The sequence below is a fragment of the Centrocercus urophasianus genome, unplaced genomic scaffold (assembly GCF_019232065.1).
Source record: "Centrocercus urophasianus isolate 14NV4802_14NV808 unplaced genomic scaffold, USGS_Curo_1.0 seq_15, whole genome shotgun sequence".
In the NCBI taxonomy this organism is placed as follows: Eukaryota; Metazoa; Chordata; class Aves; order Galliformes; family Phasianidae; genus Centrocercus; species Centrocercus urophasianus.
Window position 1 is genome coordinate 18912728 of NW_024884697.1, and position 21019 is coordinate 18933746.

Consider the following 21019-nt stretch of genomic DNA (forward strand, 5'->3'; position numbering starts at 1 on the left):
AAAAACCTTATATTTCTTGCTATCACCATGCCTAAAGAAAAACAGACATTAATTTGCTTTGTAGTCACATCAGTGTGCTTTAAGAACGTGCAGGGAAAGGATTTTCTTGTCCTACCTTAGCAGGAGCTCTACGACTCATGTTTTGAGGGTCTGCACTGATGATAGTCATACATGTACCACTTGGACTCCAGAGCCAGTCGTTCTCCTTATCAGCCATTTCACAGTCTGCCCTCTTTGTACACCTGACAAAATAGGAACAAAACAAGAAGTAAAGCAATATTTGGACTCTGCTTTCTCTGAACTAAGCAACAATTCAGGGACCAGAGACTGAAACTGCAGTACAAGATGACTGGAAATTTGCTTTAATATTGACTATTCATGTTGCTATCAGAGACCTATTAAATGAATAAGTGATGGAGTAAGTATTGACCATATTTGAAATACAGAAAGCAAGCAGGGAGACAACATACGTTGCATAATGTGTAGGATTACTCCACTCAAACATACGGACACCTAATAATATTTAACACAGCATCAAAAAGCGAATGGAGCCATTGCCCCATTTCCTGAAAGTAGGCTGATTAATCTTCATTTTAACACGTACCAAACTCCTGGAGGAGTGGGCACAACCTTTCTCTAGGTCAAGGATGACACCCATGTGTTGGCAGCAATAAGACACCTGACTCATGAGGGCAGAAATGTGATAGAGCAGTGCTGCCTGGGGCACACGAGAACTCCTGTGGAATCTCAGCACAAGAGAAATGCAGCTTTCTTGGTGAAGGGCTTCATTAACTCCTGCCACAGTTTAAGATCTCTGTCTGCGAGGGCACCCTTACCATCGCAGGAAGACATCAGTGGCTGTGCAGCCTCACAGAAAATCCTGAGAGATTTTCTTAGCTCCCCTACAGGAAGGATGTAAAGCAGAGGTGCTGCAGGACAGAATCTGCATATGTGGCTACAAAAGCTTGTTAGAGCATGTGCTGGGGGCCACTTTCATGCATATTCTTTTCATCCTGTGCAGTGCTTGTGAGAAAACTCTGTAATATCTCTGGGTGTTGTAACAAAAGTCTATTAACTCATCAGGGGCCTTAGTATAGTACTGTTGCTGAACAGTTCTGCCAGCACTACCCTAAGGATATCATTTACATACAAAGTCTACACTCATATAACACGTCCCTAAACACACAATTAAGCGCTGCATGTGAACATGAGACAGAACTTGGTGCAGGTGAGAAAAACATTAGAAATCATGTGCTTCTATTTCTACTGGGAGAAATACTACCAAATGCAAAAATTCACGTTTGCTTGTTCTCAGAGATCATTAATACTTCAAGTTATTGAGGTCAGCGGTTGTATCAGAAACCTGAAGGGAAATCTAGGAGAAATTGCCTCCTGTATGATATATGACACGGCCTTCAACTCTGAGTAGCCAGGAAGAGGTTGAGTTGCATGTTCCAAATCCCCAGGTTTCATCCACCGAAGCTGAAGCCTGGTCTTGAAGAGTTATTACAGAATATTGCATAAATGTGTACAAACACATAAGTTTCTCTGCAGTGCTTCACATTATGCTGCACAACAGCCTGTTAGGTAACTTAATGTGAAGGTTCACGTTTTCAGGCAGGAAGCTGGAAGCCTGAAATTCATCTGCATGCTATAATTAAATAGCCCCTTTGTTCCAACAGCGAGTACTTAGAACCATGAATTCCCAACTGCTCATGCCAAGGGGTTAATTAACTTAGTAGTCAAAAAGAGAGCTGTAGGACTGCACTTGCTTCTCACCACTCCAATCAATGTGCAATGTAAAGAAGAGACATCCAGAATTGTTCTAGTTTGCATATGTTTGAATATTAATTCAGATAACCTCTGCAGAGAAGTCAGCCAAAGGCCAGCTTCTGCTCTCATGAAATGAGGTGAGAGCCCGGTGTAGCTAAATGTCTCCATAGCTAACATTTATCTACAAACAGCCTTTTATCTACATACTTCATGTTCAGACATTAGCAATTTCTTCCTTTATGCTCTTTTATTATGTTTTGCATCTCTACTTAAAATAAATGCTATATTTTCAGGATTTTAAATAGGGAGCACTCTTAACTTTTGGGAGAACCTCTGACTGCATGGTTCAGAGAGCCATAAAACTTGCAGTTGCAAGATGTATACTGATTTTCAGTACCAGCAGAAGCGTATACATTTTCCCAAACTAATGAAATCTGCAGAAGTCAATGGGGACTTATTTGTGTACATGGAAGATTGATACCAATGTCAGTGTGATAAAATTCAATCCCTGTCAGTACTGAGAGTCTGAGTACAAAGAACCGGAATCACTATGCAAAGCAATAACAGAAGGCACGTGCCACATCTTGAGGCCTCCTCCAGCACCTTCACTGCCCACATCTGCAGAACCCCTGTGGGACTCACCTGCCCTCCCGCACACACCAGCCGCAGTACGGGTCCTGGGCCTGCGTGCACTTCTCACAGTCTGAGTACTTGTGGCACTGCTGTACGGGAAGGCGATGCACCTGGGGAGCCAACAGCAAGACAAACCTTCACATGTCTGAGGAAGGCACAAGGAGACTGAAAAGCTTACGGATGGGATTGCACAACGCCACCGCCCACTGCAGAAGACCCCTTATAACTATGTTCAGGTGCAATTTGGTTTTTTAAAATGGAACTTGGTTAACCCCCTGGTCATGACTTAAAGCTCAAATTCACATATTTTCCTGCTCTTCTTCACTCCAGTGTTCTCTAGTTTCTCTCCAAACTAGCAGAATTCATTGCCATAATCAAGAATCATGAGAAAATCTTAAAAAGCCGTTCAGTTCCTGCAGTTAGGTTAAGCTACTTCTGGACATGTGCATTTCAGCAGATGCTGCAGAACAGAAATGTGAGAACATCTTTTCCAACCCAAGAAACAGCTACTGCAGGACAGATTCTTCTTGCAGGTTAACATAGCACTAGCTAGATCAGTTGTACGTACAATAGCCTCCCCCTGTTGTTAGCACGAGATTGAAATCCTTTGGAAGTGTAACCACACGTGGCACTTTCAGCCAGAAGGCACTGCAGGAAGTCTGAAATCCTCAGAGGGCCCTGGTGCTTGCAGCGCCGCACTTCTCCAAGCTTAACTCTGCTGCCATGCAGTAAGTTTACAACAGAGAATGGAAATAACTGTGGCAGGAAGCAGCACCGTCAGTTCTCAGACTCCCCGTAAATACGTGGCTTCTGGTTTTGATTTTCTTTGGGGGTGAGAATAAACAATTTGGTCTTTCTTTAATGCCCAGAAAAATGAGCTGGCACATAATCAGCACTTTTAACTATGCTGCTGAATTGTGCAAGAGGGGAAGGGACATACTCCTCCCAGACTGTTAAGGACCGTGTTTTACCTATGAAGAGGGAGAAGAGGGATGTAAGCTTTTTTTTTTCTTTTTTTTTTTTTTTCAACCTAATCCTGTCATTTAAGCCCACTGGCAGGTACAAAGCTGCTTTGCAAGTCCGAATCTGGCCTCATTTCACCTTAGAAGAGTTCAACCTGACTCAGGGAGGGCGGATGGACTTGATGATCACCAAAGGTCTCTTCCAGCCCCTACAGTTCTGGGATTCGGTGACTCAGTTAAGGAAAACATCAACATTTGGTAGCGTTCATGCATTTACGACTACATAGGCTTATCTCTTCAGTACTTTCTTTTTCTTCCACAGGCTGCTTCCTACCCAGAGCTGAGTTGCTGGCACACCGCTTCTCTAACCAGCTCCCCTCTCGTGAATAATTTAATATCCAGTGAATGGCTTTTTTATGACAAAGTGTCTGTTTCATAATTCTAGCAAGCAGAAACAAGCTCCAGAGATTGGCCGTTTCTACAAGTTTTACATAAACTGAAAGATTTTTACAGAAAAAATAGCAGCTCGGCTTACAGACAGCTACAAAACACAGAGAAACTGATTTTAGAGATTTTAGTGTTTTTCTCATTGGCATTTTTAACCAGAGAGAGAGAGAGAGGTAAAAGCCATAACAAGCACAGAAAGTGGTGAGAATCGTGACTGCCACAGGCTTCAGTTTTACTGCTGATATGAGACGCATCAGAAGGAATCCAAGATCCTCCCACTTCTGTTTACTTTTAATGACCTACACTGAGTATGGCAGGAGTGGTGCAGTCCTTTCTTGCTTCAATGGGCCTTCCTGACCCCTGCCCAGCTCCGGGAGAAGGATAAGAAGGAAGAACTGACTTTTGAAAGCATCTGCTCTGAGCCATCCACTGCTTGGTAAAAGAGGATGGGGGGAAAGGGGGAGCGAGAAAAGAAATGAAACAGGAAAGCAAAAGGTGGATTCTCTCTGCGATCTTAAGCTCTGTATCACTCTTCCCTATATTTTGTCATCATCTAATTTATTTTTAAAGGCTGCTTCACGTTATCACCCAGCACATCACTTGGGTGGCAAGTGCTGCATCTGCCAGGCAGGTCAGCGTTCAGCATGCACGGCAGCGCAGCGATTGTGGACTTCATTGTTTACCTCCTTTTAAATAACTGAAAACCATTTTAACCCCCAGGGCAGGGTTCTGGTACATCTTTTCCCACAACCTGCAGCTGTTCTGAAAACAGCAGAGCATGTTTCAGCATTTATTCTTCCCCCCTCACTTCTGTCACTTCATTTCTTCCAGCTCTGAAGGCCTCCATTCTCCTCTATCTGGCTTTCAAAGTGGGTGGGACTGCTCATTATAATTAACTCCTGGAGATGACAGTAATGTAATGCCGTGACAGAGCTCCCAAGTTTAGTTATTCACATTTAAGCTGAACAGGTTTTGTAAAAGAAAATTATTATTCCCATTATTTAGAAACTGATGTGCCTATGAGAGCTACTAAGAAAAGATTAAACTGAAATAGCTTCTTTAGGACAGATTTTCTGCACTCTAAATTTAAACATTTTGTAGATATGGAACTATTAGCGGCCTTCCTAAATTCTATTTCAAGCTGACTATCACCAGAAAACCTGCCATGCTTCAGGTTGCCCCAGTGCTCACGCTGCTCAGCCTGGTGGGGACATCAGGCTGAAGCAATCTGCTGGTGTCCCATGGGGTGCCAGGCTGCGCAGCCTCATGTAGATTCTGTTGAAGTTTGAAGTTCTGTTCCAAATCTGAAGTACCAACTACTAAAAAAAATGGTACTAACCTGCAGGAATACACTTTCCCCACCATTTCCCCAGTACTCTCCTTCCACAGCCATCAGAATTCTCCCTGTGTTACTGCTGCCGGGCCATTTCCCACATCCCACTGAGTGTCCCCATCAGTGCTGCAGTGGTGGCAGTCTGTCATTTCTCCCATCCTGGAGAGCTGCTGGACCATGAGTGTGAGTGACCACATAGGGAAGTGCCACGAGCAGGTTGCAGCTATAAGTGGCATCCCTCCCACCTCCTCCTTTCCTTCTTGCTTTTGTTTCCCCTTCAAAAATCTTCACTGTTCCAGCTCAGAGAAGGTGAACCAAGAAGAGACCGCCTGTTACTTCTGTAGCAGTCCGACTATTCCTCTTGCAGCAGTACAGCTCTAGGCAGAAGCTAATACAAGGACGTTTCCCAAAGCTCTAGGTCTCTCCATTGCTTCTTACCTTCTAACAGCAAGACCCGTGAAAGCTCTTGGCCACTTTAAATATATGAAAACACTGCTGTGTCAGCTACTAGCATCCCAAATCCTGAAGTATTCACAGAATCTCAGAATGGCGGGAGTTGGAAGGTACTTCAAGAGATCAGTGAGGCCAACCCCCCTTCTAAAGCAGGTTCCCTAAATAGGTGGCATAGGTAGGCAGCTCAAGCGTTCTCCCCGATGAGTGGCTGCCTGACCCGGTGGCGTTCTAGTGCCAAACATCACAGCTTCATCCTTCGCCCAGACCCCATTAGAGAGCTTCAGAGGTGAACTCACTTCCTGATCTCACTCTGAGTAGTAAGGATGTAATCATTCTCCAAGTGACAGTCAAGTGATTAAGCCCATCACCTCTGCTTGAGGGAGCAAAAAGCACAGGGGGGCTGAAGCTGGTAGAAGGAGGTACATAATTCACACTGTTTTCATCCACCCCATAATCCCAGCAGCATTTTCATTTATTTGTAATATCCTGCTGTCCTTCTGCCTGTAAAGGTGCACACACAAATGCAGCGCAGGAGCAGCCCCAGTGACTAGGGTGGGTTCCAGGAATGACAGAGAAATGTTCAAATCTCAGGTAAAGTCACAGAGAAAGTTAAACTGGATCTGATGCTTAAAAAGAGAGGGATACATTACCTTGTCTGTGGTCATCACATATAGATATTCTTGGGTTTTGTCAAGGACCAGATCATTCTTTATGGGTTTATTTAGTTCAATAGTCAGAGAACTGTACTCAGTTACAGTGGATGACAGGAACACCTGTTCCATGGAAGAAAGAAGGGTGGTAAAGGTTGCTGTTTTTTCAATTATCATGAATGAAAATGCTATGTTTGCTCAAGTTCACAAATTCATATTTGTGAAAACATTTCAATCTGAAGTATTTAGCATTAAAGGCAGCAAGCAAAGCAGAAAAATAATGGAAAAGAAATTGCTCACAGCTCACAATAGCTAGTATTTGCATTGATTTTTTTTTTTTTTCCTAAATACTGATTTATTTGAGTGTTGTAAAACTCACATTTTCAACTTGGAGCCACAGCTCTTAAAGGTGTTCAAATTTGCTGACCTCCCTTACAATAAGCAGTTGTATCAGCTTCACACTTCAAACAAAATAGTGACACATGGCCATCACTCGTCTTCAGCAAAATAGCACACACGGTGTGACAGTCTCCATAGTTTAACAGTATGGACACACAAACCCTTGAACCACACGTTCCCACAGTCAAAGCTCCTGCTTTAGCTTTAAATTGTTTTCTGTATTCTGGTCACTGAATAGCCACAATGATTACAAAATGAAAATGTGCTCTTAAACGAGTAGGGGCTTGAATAGCTATAAGGCCAGAGAGGATGCTAGATTACCTAGGGATATTTTTATAAGGCTCCATGTAGGTATCTAAACCTTTGGGAGAAGTAACATCCAGGCAATGCTAATTCTACCTACGTACTGGAAAGCTGAGGTACACAAGAAGTAACCTGTCTTCATTTTTCTTTGAAAGTAAAGACATTGAGTGCCAAGAGAATCTGCTCCTGCTATGTGATCCTCTAAATCACATTCACTTTCAGAGTATCAACACGTTATCAGAACAGTTTGCAACCTATTCAACACGCTCTAAGCTTTGAAGTCAGATTTGTTACCTTAAGAATTTTTCCATCTGAAGTCCCCAGAAAGGCCACGGTGTGCCCATTCTCCACAGTCACAGTAACAGCCGTGAGATTCATCCCTTCTTTTTGTAATACTGGCTTCTCTATAACACCATTTTTACTTCCCAAGAGGTATGGTAAGTGTTCAGAGCCACAGGGGAAATTTTTGCTTGCATTCTAATAAGGAATAGCAATACAGAGCGATGTTAAACATTCAGATCACTAATTCCCAGCTAAGAATGAAGTGTAACCCTGCTACCACAATATGATACCCTTCAGACACAGGAGAGCAGAAAAAGAGAAATGGGTTCCCTGGCCACGTTACAAGCCAACGAGCTACAATCAGAAAGCAGTCTGCGAACTGCAAACTGCTTCAGTGCTATTGCTTTCCAGGAGACCTAGAGAGGAAATGGTCTTTGTTTGTTTCACTGCAGAAGCACAGATTAAAAACTAACCAGTTCATTTAATTAGCTTGTCATATAGATCAGGTTTACCAATTTTGTTTTGAGGACTGTTTTTTAAGCTGTTTTGGTTTTCAATTTGCTGCACTCCATAGAAAAGCAGCCCACTGGCAATTGCCTTGTGAACATTCAACACTTTCAATATGCTTTAATTTGAAACTGCAGAAAAAAAGTTAATCCACACCTTGTCTTTCCTGCTACTCTGCTCTCTGATTGGAAATCCACATCTCTCTTTTGCTGGAAGCCCAGGCCAATTCTCATAATCATAATTTGTGTAATCTGGTGCTCACTTCAGATGCAGGGTACTGCAGTGAGAAAAACTGGGGTTTGGAAGCAAAAAGCGTTTCGGCTTCTATTCAGTGTTAGAGATCTACTACATGGCTGTGATCTCATGAGATGAAGGATTCTGGGTCAACACCAGTAATGAGCTGGTATTTCCATGCCTCATCCCTTCAGGTGATCACTCCTACCCCTGGGCTGCAGCACACCAGTTTTCAAGCTGTGCTCAAGCAACTGCTTATGCAAGTGTGTAACTTATTTGCGTTGGGGAATTAAGACATCTTTCTTTAAGTTTGCTGTCTTATTTTTAAGGTGATTCAGTCTCTCATCCCAGTTTACAGTTGGCTGCAGTAACAAATGGCATGCACAAGTGAGGGTGAGAATAGGTTGAGAGGCATGGACAAAAGCAAACGTCTAACAGAGAAGCTGAAAACTGCATCATAAAGCCAGAGCCATAAATTGAGAATCAGTATCTTGAAGGATGTCAATGTCCTCCAGTATCCAAGGCAATGAAAAGCCACGAAAAGACATGCAAGGTCACCCTCATGCTGAGGATCTATTTTGAGCTAGAGAAATATATGAAAGCCACCTGAATACAAGAAACATGCATATTTCAAATTATCTGAAAATTCAAATCCCAGTGAGAAACAACACTGAACTCCAGGTATCACCTTTGAGATCAGTAATACCACTTAAAAACATTACAGATACGTTGGCTGTGAACAGAATTGTCTGCAGTAATCATCTGGAAGCTGAACATGGGCATAACAAATCACTGTTTCTGACTCAGTAATTTCCACACTAGAAAGAACTCCTTAAAAGAAATGCATTCATGAAACCAGATAATATTCATCTTTTAGAAGACATCAACGCTGTTTCAAAATACGGTAAATTATAAATATCTTGTTGCTTCTTGCTTGATCTGTTTCACAACATTCCCAACCACATTCAATTTTGTAGTGAATCCACTGAGTGAATATAAAGTTCTCCAGCATCTAATCTCACTATATTTTATCTCAAAGCTACATAAAATGCATGCAGTTGTATATTTTCCACTATTCCTATCACGGATTCTAATATTGATAACTGACATTACCTGTCCATGTGGTCCACATGGGTTTTCTACTGCAAAGAGTTTGTAAAACATGCTGGTATTCTTATTTGTGTAGCAATCATCCCGGTTTTTCTCCATTTTTTCATTGATGTGCCTCAACGAAAACACACACATGGCAGATTTTAAGGAGCCATTATCTTTGTTTACTTTGCTGAAGAGTGCAACGAGCACTTTGTCATCCGAGGCAGAATCTGTAGTTTGTCTTTGCTGAGCCATGCTCTTGGCCAGCTCTTCTCCTGGGGTGGTGACGTAAGCAGAATGACAGTGATCGTAGGAACCATCCTCATCTTTGCAACCCAAGTCCATTTCAAAGTAGGAATAATAATGGGCATCATCTTTGCAAAGACGTGCAATTAGTGTGCGGTTATTGACAGGCTGCTTCTCTTGCTGGTTAAAAATGAAATAAACGTAATTTTTATCCTCAAAGACTGTCACAAATTGCTGTGTGCTTGAAGAATGATAGGCTGACTTTACAGCCGCCGAGTCCGAATACATTTCAAAAATGTCTTTCCCGTCCTTCTCGTGGAGCTGCCGAGTGCTGATTATTATCCCATTATCATTTGGCCCGTTCCCTTTCCCAACAAACAGCACCTGATCATTGTCCAAGGAAGTGATCAGCCCCACCGTCGACACATTCTCATCATTGCTTGCTACAAAGGACTTCTCTCCACTGGTTTCCACATAATGCGTAACTTTGGTAATGTTTTCTAGATCTCTGGTGGCACAAATCCCTTTAAAAAGGCTTCCACACACCACAATTGTTTTATTTTCCTTGTTCAGCAACAATAATTTGTTGTAATTGTCAGTCAGTACTGCCTCTTTACATTGATTTTCTTCAATGGGAGGTGTGCATTTTTTGTTGTCCTTTCTTGGCCCCGTTTCCACATGTATCCGTACCACCAGATTTTCTGTAAGCTGATACAGAGCATTTACCACTCCCAAATAGATTATGCCAGTGTCATTATCCACTGTTAGATGATTTAGCTCTGTGGCGCTCTGAAAAAATTTCAGTTCCTCACTTCTGGAAAAGGTGATGCAAAAGCAGCTCACAATGCTTAGCGTCCAGATCCATGAAGCCATCTCTACGTAATACCTAAAAAGGGAAAAGAAAACCGTGAAAATTAAAAATAAAACTGACAAGAAATTCAGCAACGTGAAGTTTTTTTTAATGATTTCGGACACAAATATACTCACCATTATGCCTGTGCAGACATTACAAAGATTACATAAAGCGTCAAATCTTGTTAATTGCCTAGCAATTTAATATGTTGGGGAAGGATGGAACAAGGTCACGTGTCCAAGTGTTGATCATATAACCAAATAGATAATCCCGTGCTAAAGCACAATGAGGTCAATGGAGAATTTGAAACATGGCAAGAAGTGGTAGTGCTTCTCCAGTTTCATACTGTGTGAATTGTTAATTAGGGAGATTTGAAAAACAAGCTGGATGAGTCTGGCATTTCAGGCAGAGGGAGAGAATCACACAATGTCCCAGGTTGGAAGGGACCTCAAGGATCATGAATCTCCAACCCCCTGCCACACGCAGGGCCATCAACCTCCCCATTTAATGCTAAACCAGGCTGCCCAGGGCCCCATCCAATCTAGCCTTGAACACTTCCAGGGATGGGGCATCCACAACCTCTATGGGCAGCCTGTTCCAGCACCTCACCACTCTCTCTGTAAAGAATTTCCCCCTGACATCCGACCTAAATCTTCCCTCCCTCAACTTAAAACCATTTCCCCTTGTCCTGCAGTTATCAACCCTTTCAAAGAGTTGATTCCCCTCCTTGTAGGCTCCCTTTAGGTACTGAAAGGCTGCAAAAGGCTGAACAAGCCCAACTCCCTCAGCCTGTCTTCATAGGGGAGGTGCTCCAGCCCCCTGATCATCTTCGTGGCCCTCCTCTGGACCCCCTCCAACTGTCTTTCTTGTACTCCCCCTCCCTGTCTTTCTTGTACTGGGGGCTCCAGACCTGGACACTGTATTCCAGTAACACTGGGGACATTTGGTGTTGCAGGCCTTTCCTGATAAAGGAAAACATCCTTCTGTTGACTACAGGGAAGTCTGTATCTGGCTTTTACTCTTAGAGAATCCTCGGCTGCTGTAAAGCTGCTTCCTATGCAACGCTGCCTATGATATTGCTGCTATGCATTAAAGTCTGACACTTCAATTCACTTGAGCACTGCAAGTGGACGATTTTAAATCTGCCTTTAAAACATCATTTAATCATTGAGAGTTTTACGTGCTAAAGATGCTTTTATGTGTTGCATTGTTCAGCCCTCAAACCATTTCTGCTTCTAAAGCAGATTGCCTGGCTGTGTGGAATTAAGCAAACACCTTCTGAGGCTTGTAGCCTGGCCTAATTTTAACTGCGGGACCTAAATAAGGAGGCAAATCCAAACTGGCTTCCTAACAACTGAATGATTTTCAGTGTTTTGTTAAGTTTTTCACTCTGGGAGCATAAAACAGAAGGCTTGGGCAGAAATGTTTTGGGGGAAAAATAAATTGTGTTTGGAGGAAATACTGAAAAAAAAAAACAAGTATGATCCACAGTTTTTTTAATTTTCAAATTAAGTCATGGGACTTCATAGTCTGATGAGGAGAGATTCTGTAAACTTACAGGGAGTCTGGGGATAAATCTGAAAGTATCTGGAACTGTGAATAGAACTGAAGAAATGAAACCCACAAAAGACAAGAGATACATTCAACAAAGTAACCTAATGGGAAAGCCTGCTAGGAGAAGGAAAACAGCAGAAAATACCAAAGGGAAAAAAAAAAAAGAAAAATAATAAAAGGAGCACAACAATGAAGGAGTCTTCTGTGCCAGTTATAAATGCTGTTTTAGCAGCACTGACAGACTTTTAGGGGGATGGGAAGGAGAATTGCCTGAATTACCATTTATACTGGATAACTAAAGTTAATCATCAATCAATGGGGTTGCAACAGCTGGAGCAGGGAGGGAAGAGCCCTGGTTGTGAGAAAGAGCCACCTGTTGGGTCCCAACACCAGCCCTCATCACCTGCCATTCTGCCTTCCTGTGCTGACCACATTTTGCTCCTCCATGAAGAAAACGTGTGTAATGGTGAACCACTCTAAAAGTAGTGATTCTAACTTTGAAAAAAAACAAGAACTGACAAAAGGTCTAACTTCAAACTTACATTGCTAGAGTCCTCATAACAAACCAGACCAGTTGGCAGCAAAATGGGGTCAAAAAAGAGCCAGCACATTACCAACAGCACAAGTCCAACTTCTAGTGATAGACTGACCTCACGTGACAGTAACCTGGAAAAACCTAAGAATTATACCCCATTCTTGAGACACATGGACTTCAGCACATGCCTTGCAAGGTAATGAGGTGTTAGGCTTCTCTGCAATAACCTTAGACCTTGTCTAAGAAACTCAGAATGAATTCTGATATTATTTGTAAGAAACTCCTATTTCTTTCTGCTCCCAAGGACCCCAATTTTGCAAACAAGCTTTGGTCCCTGGTCACATCTCCACGGCTCAATGGTATGTCATCATGCATGTCATCTAATTTCAAATATTGTCCCTGACATTTATCTGCAATGAAATAATAATGATAAAGAAAAACAGCTTGACACACTGCTGCAATGTTGTTTCACAACGAATTTATCATTCCACCATCTATTGTGCAATGATCAAGTGCAGAAAAAAAAACCAAATTCATTCGTTCGTGCTTTTCCCACAAAGTAATTATTGTCATCTCTGATCATAATCAAAAAGCCTTAAATAGCTCTCCTTAGAAAATATGCCTCAAATGAACGGGTAGTAATTCATTGTACCTTAAGCTCAGGGCTTGGTTCACCCCCATTCCTTTTATTTCAGTGGATTAAAAAAAATATAACGAAAATGCAGAATGCATCTCTTTATTTCTAATTGTACTACAGGTACTGAATTGTAATGCAGCCATTAGAAATGGATTGCTTAACAGCAGTCATCCATGCCATGTTTTGTCCACTCAGGGCACTCAGCTCATGGCACAGAGGCTGCACTGGCAATGCACATGCCTTCATCCCCTGGGAAAAAGAGTCATGCTGGTTCCTCCCAGAGCCAGGATTGAAAGAAAAGAAAAAGGAAAACAGAAAAAAAGAGAAAAGAAAAGAAAAAGATACTTACAGGAGTAACCCATCTATACAAAAATGGGTAACACTTCCTACTATTTTCTGCCTTGTTTACTTCAGATGTAAAATATGAATGACAATGGCAGTCTCTTTCTAATCTGACTCCAGACAGCAGCTAGTAGATCATTCCAATTTCATTCTGGACTATGGTGTGAGAGTCACCAAGAAATTAATGACGGTTTGATCTTCATTAGGATATGCACATAGGTTGAAGACATTTAAATCCCATTTGACATATTAGAGGAAACTGTCGTTTGCAAAACTGGGCAAACAAATCCTTTAAGGCACCAAAATAACAGTAGCAGTTCTTCACTGTCTATATTGGCTTTGGTCCCCCCCCCCTTCATCAAGGGAAGAATAAACAAAAATTAAATAAGGTATGGAAAAGATCCTGACCTAAATCCCTACCCGCTTCCAAAAGACCGAACTTTGGGAAGAAAAAAGCTAACCAATTCAAACCAGTTGCAGTGCAACCACAGCTTCCTTCCACCTGACCTGAACTTTGACTATGGGAAGGGCAGCAGGAGGGGCCCTGTCACGGCCATCTGCTGAGCAGGACATCCAGGGCTGCTATTAACAAAGCTGCCCCACTGAGCGAGGTGCTGTGGAAATGCATCGAGGACCAGCTTCCTGCTGTGAAAAGCTGTTTTAAACAAACAAGTCAAGAAAATCTGAGATGAAATGAGTAATGCTGGAGCATTGAATCTGAGCCATCCAGCCAGGCAAATATATTTTCAATGGATTATTTACATAACTTTAATTATACATGGGCATATATGGTTTACTCAAAGTCATGCTCTGATCTCAGTGTTGTTAAGCAATGGTATGTCTTGGGTTCGAAGGTACCGAGATCATCTGGTTCCAATCCCTTGAGACATGGTATACACCCTCTGACCAAGCACTTACTTTTAAGCACTTGGCAGATGTAGGATAAAAGAAGCCTGGCAGTGCAGCCGATCACATCTCTGTTGTCACTCTCCAAGTCCTGCCTCCATCCTGCTTCTTGCTCCCCAATGATGATATCATCATCCCATCTTGCTCCCCTGTGATACCATCAAGGTAATATTTTCCACTGCCCCATCAGGACTACTTGAATTGCAAACTCACTTTTCCTCTTCGGATTCCTCCTTTTTTCATCATTGCCTTCCCCACCCTTCTCGAATCTCAAAATACATGCTCCCCTTCTAGCTCACGTACCTGACAGAGAATGATTTCTGTGGAAATGATAGTCCCGAAAAATAATAAAAACAACAACTGTATTATAAAAAAGTCCATGTTAATTAAAAAGAATGTGTGGGTAACACACAGCCCTGGTGCAGCCAGCTGGGGGCTCCACAGGTGTCAGCATTATTTAGTGAGAGGGAAAAGGTGATTAAAGGCCAGGCTGGACGTGGCTCTGGGCAGCCTGGTTTAGTGGTTGGCAACCCTGCACACAGCAGGGAGGGTTGAAACTCGATGATCATTGTGGTCCCTTTCAACTCAAGCCATTCTATGATTCCATGATTGTATGTCAGCAACTGAGCACTTTAGAAGAAGCCCCCTGAAAACAACCAGTCATACTGCTTATGGTGAATACAAGACTGCGTGTTGTGTGCAGGAAACATAGAGCAACCAGGAGAAGGCTTCACACACAAAACTGCAATATAGTGACAGTGCATAGGAACGACACAGCTACCGGCACTGTCCCATTTCTAGCTAGATCGATTGCAATTTAATTAAACGTAACTTCATGTCTTTCTACTCAAGCAAGACTGATAACCTTAAGAAACAGTCAATTCCTCAAAAGGCATGCAGAAAGTAATGAGCATCATACTGCAGAAGTGCAAAGTGAGCTTCAGATTGACTTCCCACAACTCCCATAAATACCCACAGGATCAGCACTAACAGCACACAGACACACAAGGGACAGCTGTTTTCCTCCTTACCTGGACTTGCACACCTGAACCTTCAGCTCTTCAGCCACCCTCAGTTACCTTTCTTTCTGCCTTCAGTAGAATTTTAGCTTTGTTACTTCATTTCGTACAAACATTTCTATTGAAGCAAAAGAATTTTGCTTTGCTTTAATCTGAATAACTATCAGCTAAACAAGTGTCCCAAAACTACAGACAAAAAAGTCCAATGGATGAATAATTTTCCCAGTTCAGCTTCTGTGGTGGTTTTTTTTTTGCAGAGTTGTGCCTTTCTAACCATACTGTACTGAACTGACCGGTACTTCATCTAGTCTACATGAAGTTTCCTGACTTGTAATGTTGGGTCTTGAGACAAATGCTTCTGCCAATGGATATGTGCAAAATCAATCTGATGGGCTTTCAGAGTATGTGATGCAGAGAGCTGTGGTCCCCATGGAGAACCCTCCCTCCATCGGAGAGTAAAAAAATCCCCAAACTGCAAAACAAAAAAGATACAAATCCAAAGGACGTACTCAAATGACTTAGAGATTTTGGGAAATGAGGAATTAAAATGAATTTCTCCTCTCTCTCATTTGATTAACTTGTGTTTAGCTTCAGATGGGTTTTCCACAAGCCAAAAATAATTCACCTTTCATGATTAAGCTAAAAAAATTCAAAACAGAAATTGCAGAATGTGCGGATAAGGGATGAACAGATTTTCTGTTAGGATTTCAAAGTTTATGATTTTATGAGAAAGGCTTGTAAATGTGAGCATCCTCCTCCACAGCCACAACTTTTATTACTACTTCCTAGATACAATCAAAGAGATACTTCACTGGTTCAGAAAAGGAATCACCTGGAAAAACACTGCAGAATTCAAGTGCACTTACTTCCTAAGAGGAAGGCAACATGCTGGAAAGGCTTTGGAGAGGGAATAACTTCTTTTGTAGACTATGGCATAGGTCCAAGACTGTTTTTGTAGAATGAGAAGAGCCATCCCTGTGATGGGAGACCATCCTTTACTTCTGTTGATCTGCTGCCAGCAGATGGGACCCATGGGTTGGTGACCAGTGGGAAATTCCTTTGCAAAGGATGAAAACCTGACATCCAACATCTGTTTCATTTAAAGTTGTGATAACCTACACTGCTATTTTCCTTCTCTTTCACTTCTTCTCAAAACAAGATTTGCTAACATATCCTCAGAAGGGACAAACCGTTCTATGTAATGAACCTGGAAATGTGGCAAAAAATGGGCAAGTACTTGTAATATAGATTTTACTCCTTACATGGAAGTGAAATATATTACTACACAAGGAAAACTCTCTTTAAAAAAAAAAAATAGTATAAGGTTTATTTTTAGTATATATAATAATCATCTTGATATGGGTCTTTTAAAAGGCCTTTTGTAAGTTACAGAGTCGCAAAGGAAACAATGAATGTTATACCCCCAGCCACTGTGCATTCTGCAGGTGTTTTGCTGTGTAAAACAAATGGAAGACAGATGGGACCATAAACTCAGGTTACAGAAAAAGCGCTGTTTCCTGTACCATGGTTTAACCTGGGCAGGAATGAGATGAATTCTGGGACCCATAGAGGGGTGAATTTATTGCTCGGGCCTGAAGCTTCAGAATAACCTAGTGGTAGCTGAAAGGACATGAGAGCATGCAGAGGACAGTGCATCTGAGAAAGGGGCACAGGAAAAAAAATCCTCTTATCACCCTGAAGACTTTTATCCTTCAGAAGATCGGGGATATCAGCAGCCTGTCCTGAAGGAAGAGCTCAGATAACTCACTCCCTGATCAAGACCAAGAACCTGAGGGTATGTTGTGAGGCATTCCATAACATGGACAGTGGGATCTCAAGGGGAAAGAGACAGACAGGATGGAGCAGCGTGACATACAGAAACCTGCCCTCGCTGAATGCTAAGGATTTTACTTGACATTTACCTACAAGGTAATTCCCACCAAGCTTGTCACAACATCAGATGACTTTGGGAGACTGTACCTCCAGCCATGTCACTACAACCCATCAAACCTGCCACCCGCTTTGTGTCTCACAGTCTCCACGTGGAGAACACAGAAATTAAACAGGGCACCTTACCCAGCTCTAACTTAATCACTGGTAACCACAGAAAACAGCACTGCCATGCACAAAATGGGCCAGCAACCTAGACAGCCCCTTGCTTCCAAAAAGTTTACCTGTCCCTGCATGGAAAAGGTTTCCCAAGGCACTGCAACTGAAGCGTTAATTAACAGCTGGGAATGCAACAGCTTTCCACAAGTGGTTCAGTATCCACAGGGTTCCTGCCATCAACCCACCACGGACTCTCATAGACTTGTGGAAAAATTGGCACCAAGGATTGAATCATAGGTTTAAATAAGACAAACAGCAAATTCAGAGCCTGCATTAATAATTATGTCATTAGGTTCAAGCTAAATTAATAACACTATTGGTAGTCCAAATTGAAACCTTTCATCCACATATACCTGAGCTCCAAAGTGTTTAATATGCTGAGCCAGACCCAGATTCAGAGCAAGAGGGAGCAGAAAGAATGTGAGTCTTAATTTTTCAACTAGGAGTCACTCAGAAGAGCATTAAGAACAGCTAATGAGATGGAGAAAATGCATACTTATATATTTTGCAATCCAGCTCAAGAATTTCCAATAATGTGCTGTCTCTGCAACATCAGCAGGTAATCAAAACAAAAAAAAAACAAAAACAAAAAAAAGCCACCCAAAAAAACAGATGCAATTTGCAGTTTTATTTGAACTCTTAGAAGCAGAGCTGTGCTATGCAAAGCTGAACTCTAATAATTTCCGTGGTTTATTACAGCCAGACTTGACAGCAGTTGGATTTAGAAAATCTTCTATCATGGATACTGCCATAGTCCAAGTTAGCTTTTTTTGTAGTTTTCTTTTTTTTTTTTACTGCTGTTTGGAATAATAAAAAAAAATCACTAAGTGAAAATATCTTCAAGAGTTCACAGTGCCAATAAATTAAAATACATTCACCGAGAAAAGCTATTGCAGAAAGACCTTCATCCCTAGCATAAGCTACCAGCAATTGCTGAGTATGACACTCTCCGAGCTACAGGTAGCTAGCTTATGCCAGAAAGGTCTCTTTAAATCCTGATTTTTATTATTGTAATTCTCATTATAAGGAAAAATGCACACATTATCACCTCACATCAGATGGCTGCATATACACAGTTCCAGTCCCACGGACTGGAGCATGCAAGGAAAAAAAGAATGCTGCAAGAGCTGGCTCCACACTGCTGCAAAAACTGGCCTTCTTGGACCACATCTCCTTTTCAGTCTGGCTTCTATATTCATCCCTCCATCTTTTTTGTGTTTTCTCTGTAGAAATGAAGCACCCATTTTAATGAGGCCTCGCTTTCTCAGTTTTACAAAGATGCAGTTGATCTGCAAGAAAAGGAGCTGAGTGACGTGGTTAATAGCCAGCAGCTGACTCGGCAGGAATCTGAACCCACAGCATCCCCCCTTTGACCTGCTTCCTGGTTGGTTTCTGTGTGTTTTGTTTTAAACCACAACATCTCCCACTAACAAAACTTCAGATTTTTATCTTATTTTCTTCAATCTTTGCGGCAAACACTATGCCCGGTAAGGCCCAGAACCTCTTTATGGACCAAAGCACATCTACAATCAGTCTGCAGTCAGCACATAACCCCAGAGCCCATTCAGACACTCCTGAAAATACAAACAGGCACCCATACACTCCTCACTGGTGGAAAGAGGCAAGCCTATTTGGTGTAAATCCCTGCATCAGCTGAGCTGAGAGGGCCGTGGTATCCTGGTGTCATGGCTGAGAGGGGCAGGCACAGTGATAGGACACAAGATGGGATCTGCACCAGCACCACTGCTAGCACTGTGCTATTTTATACCCCAACACAGAAAGGCTTCTTACTTTCTTCTATCCAAAGAACCAATAGAAAATGTTAGAGAACTTAGAGCATGGGAAGGAACACCAGGGAGCTAGGACAGCTTTAATTCACTGCCTTTCACTGCACTAGGGGTACTATGGCTGAAGGAAAAAAATGCATTTATGCCGATAGTAAAAGGACTCTGTGTCACCAGCTCCCTGCCACAACAAGGAATTGCTTGTTTGCAGTGCTAAGGTCATCTTCAAGTACTGCTTTCGGACTTCCCCTGGAAGAAACAAGAAGGGAGGCGAGTTTTTTTCCAGTGCGGGGGAATCTGAACATAACCATGTGGAAACAAACACAAACTATTCTGCTCCTTCCTTGCCAGAACCAGCTCTCCCTCATAATTAACCATTAGTCATGAACACACACAAAAATCAAATCGAAAGGATGACGTTTCCAGCATGTGCTATGTTTTCCTACCACTTGCACAAATGAGGCCAAATTACACACAGGCAATCCGCCTCGCCCTGCTCCGCTCACAACAGGAGCAGTAAGCAGTGAATCCCATCCTGCCTTGTTAAGCCAGAGCTGCATTTTTTTTCTTCCCATTACATTATGTTATGGGACTTAATAGGATGATCATGCATAAGCTTCAGTATGAAAAGCTTCATAGTGAAAGCCTCGGTATGAAAGTAAAAAAGCAGTGCCAAATTCATGCAACACAAATATAGCGAGTCACTCATTAAGCCCTACATGATCAAATCCCTTCCTCCTAACTCCTTCTCTCGCTGCACAGTGTTCGCTGCATGATCCAATCTCACTGTACTTCCACAGCCTTCTCTTTCTTGTAGTTTGTTTTCCCATTTGGGTTTACCAGGTCTCCACACTCTTCATTTTAAGGCAGCACTTTCTGGCCGGTTTCTCTGTGCTATTTTGACAGGTAGGATAGAAGCTCTGTGAGAACTGGAATCTGCAAACCACACTGAATGGAGCACAACAACATCTATTGTGCTTAAGGCTGACAATGAAAGCCACAAAGAGAGACAAGCAGAAGAAGATGGGGAAAATTCTTGAAATGGAAAGTTTATTGAATGTTAGGAGCCAAGAAACACATAGCTGAGGGATGGAGAATTTCCTGGCTTCTGCTGCTGGAGATAATTCACTGCCTTTTGTCTGGTTTCTCTGTCTTTAAATTCTTTCAACCTTCATTTGGACCATTTGTACATCCATAGCAGTGTTTATTCGTTTTGATTGCCCAGAGATTGAAGATTTTTTTCTTTGCCCTTAAAATTAATGCTCATAATGCTTTTAAAAAAGCTCTTTTCTTTCTCTTCCCCTACACATCATCTTACAGCTCCTTTTCCCCCCACCGTTTTCTTCCCAGGCACAGCATCCAAGTTTTCCTCCCCTACAGTTGCTGCTACTACTGCCTGAATACTTGTGTGGAACGTCTCTAATGACAAAGCAGAGGCAGAAGAAAAAGAAGAGGGGAAAAAAAGAACAAGAACCTCAGATGATTTTCAGATCCCACTGGGGAGCTCAGACATCCCCACTGCCTCACTGACTTTTTGTCTCTTTCCAATCTTTACCTGGGAACAAGTCTTGTTTCTCGACTACATTTTCTGCTTTGCTCCTTGTGCTTTTTCAAACAGAGGAAAGAAAAATGCAGCAAGAAACACTTAACTTCATGGCATCGTCTGATTTTACACACTGAGTACTCACTCCAGCTAGGGGAGCAGACAGGGTAGGAACCACTCAGAGAATTGAGATGTAGCAAGAAAAGATGCGTGGTAAATATTGGGTGAAGCCTTTAATGTAGTGAGACGTCTGAAAGAGAATTCACATGACAGAAGGCTTGCAGGAAATTGATTGCGCTAAAATAAATAGCACATGCAGTATGAAGGGTTAAACACCCAATGTTTACAAGTGTAGAACAGGCTGTGCACATCCAAATCGCATTTGAGTGCACTTACTCATTTTGGTTGTTGGCTGCCACAGGC

At 42.1% G+C, this 21019-nt stretch overlaps 1 protein-coding gene across 4 annotated transcripts in view; it reads right to left on the reverse strand.

The window, feature by feature from the left end:
- Positions 1–21019, reverse strand: part of PLXNB2 (plexin B2) — a 248929-nt gene that overhangs the window by 65657 nt on the left and 162253 nt on the right. For all 4 annotated transcript variants that reach the window (XM_042815708.1, XM_042815709.1, XM_042815710.1 and 1 more), the window contains 5 exons: positions 9090–10200; positions 7248–7430; positions 6252–6374; positions 2416–2516; positions 116–242 (listed from right to left, as the gene is read on the reverse strand). In XM_042815708.1, coding sequence (XP_042671642.1) covers positions 116–242; positions 2416–2516; positions 6252–6374; positions 7248–7430; positions 9090–10200 — 1645 coding nt within the window. The remainder of the gene's footprint in view (positions 1–115; positions 243–2415; positions 2517–6251; positions 6375–7247; positions 7431–9089; positions 10201–21019) is intronic.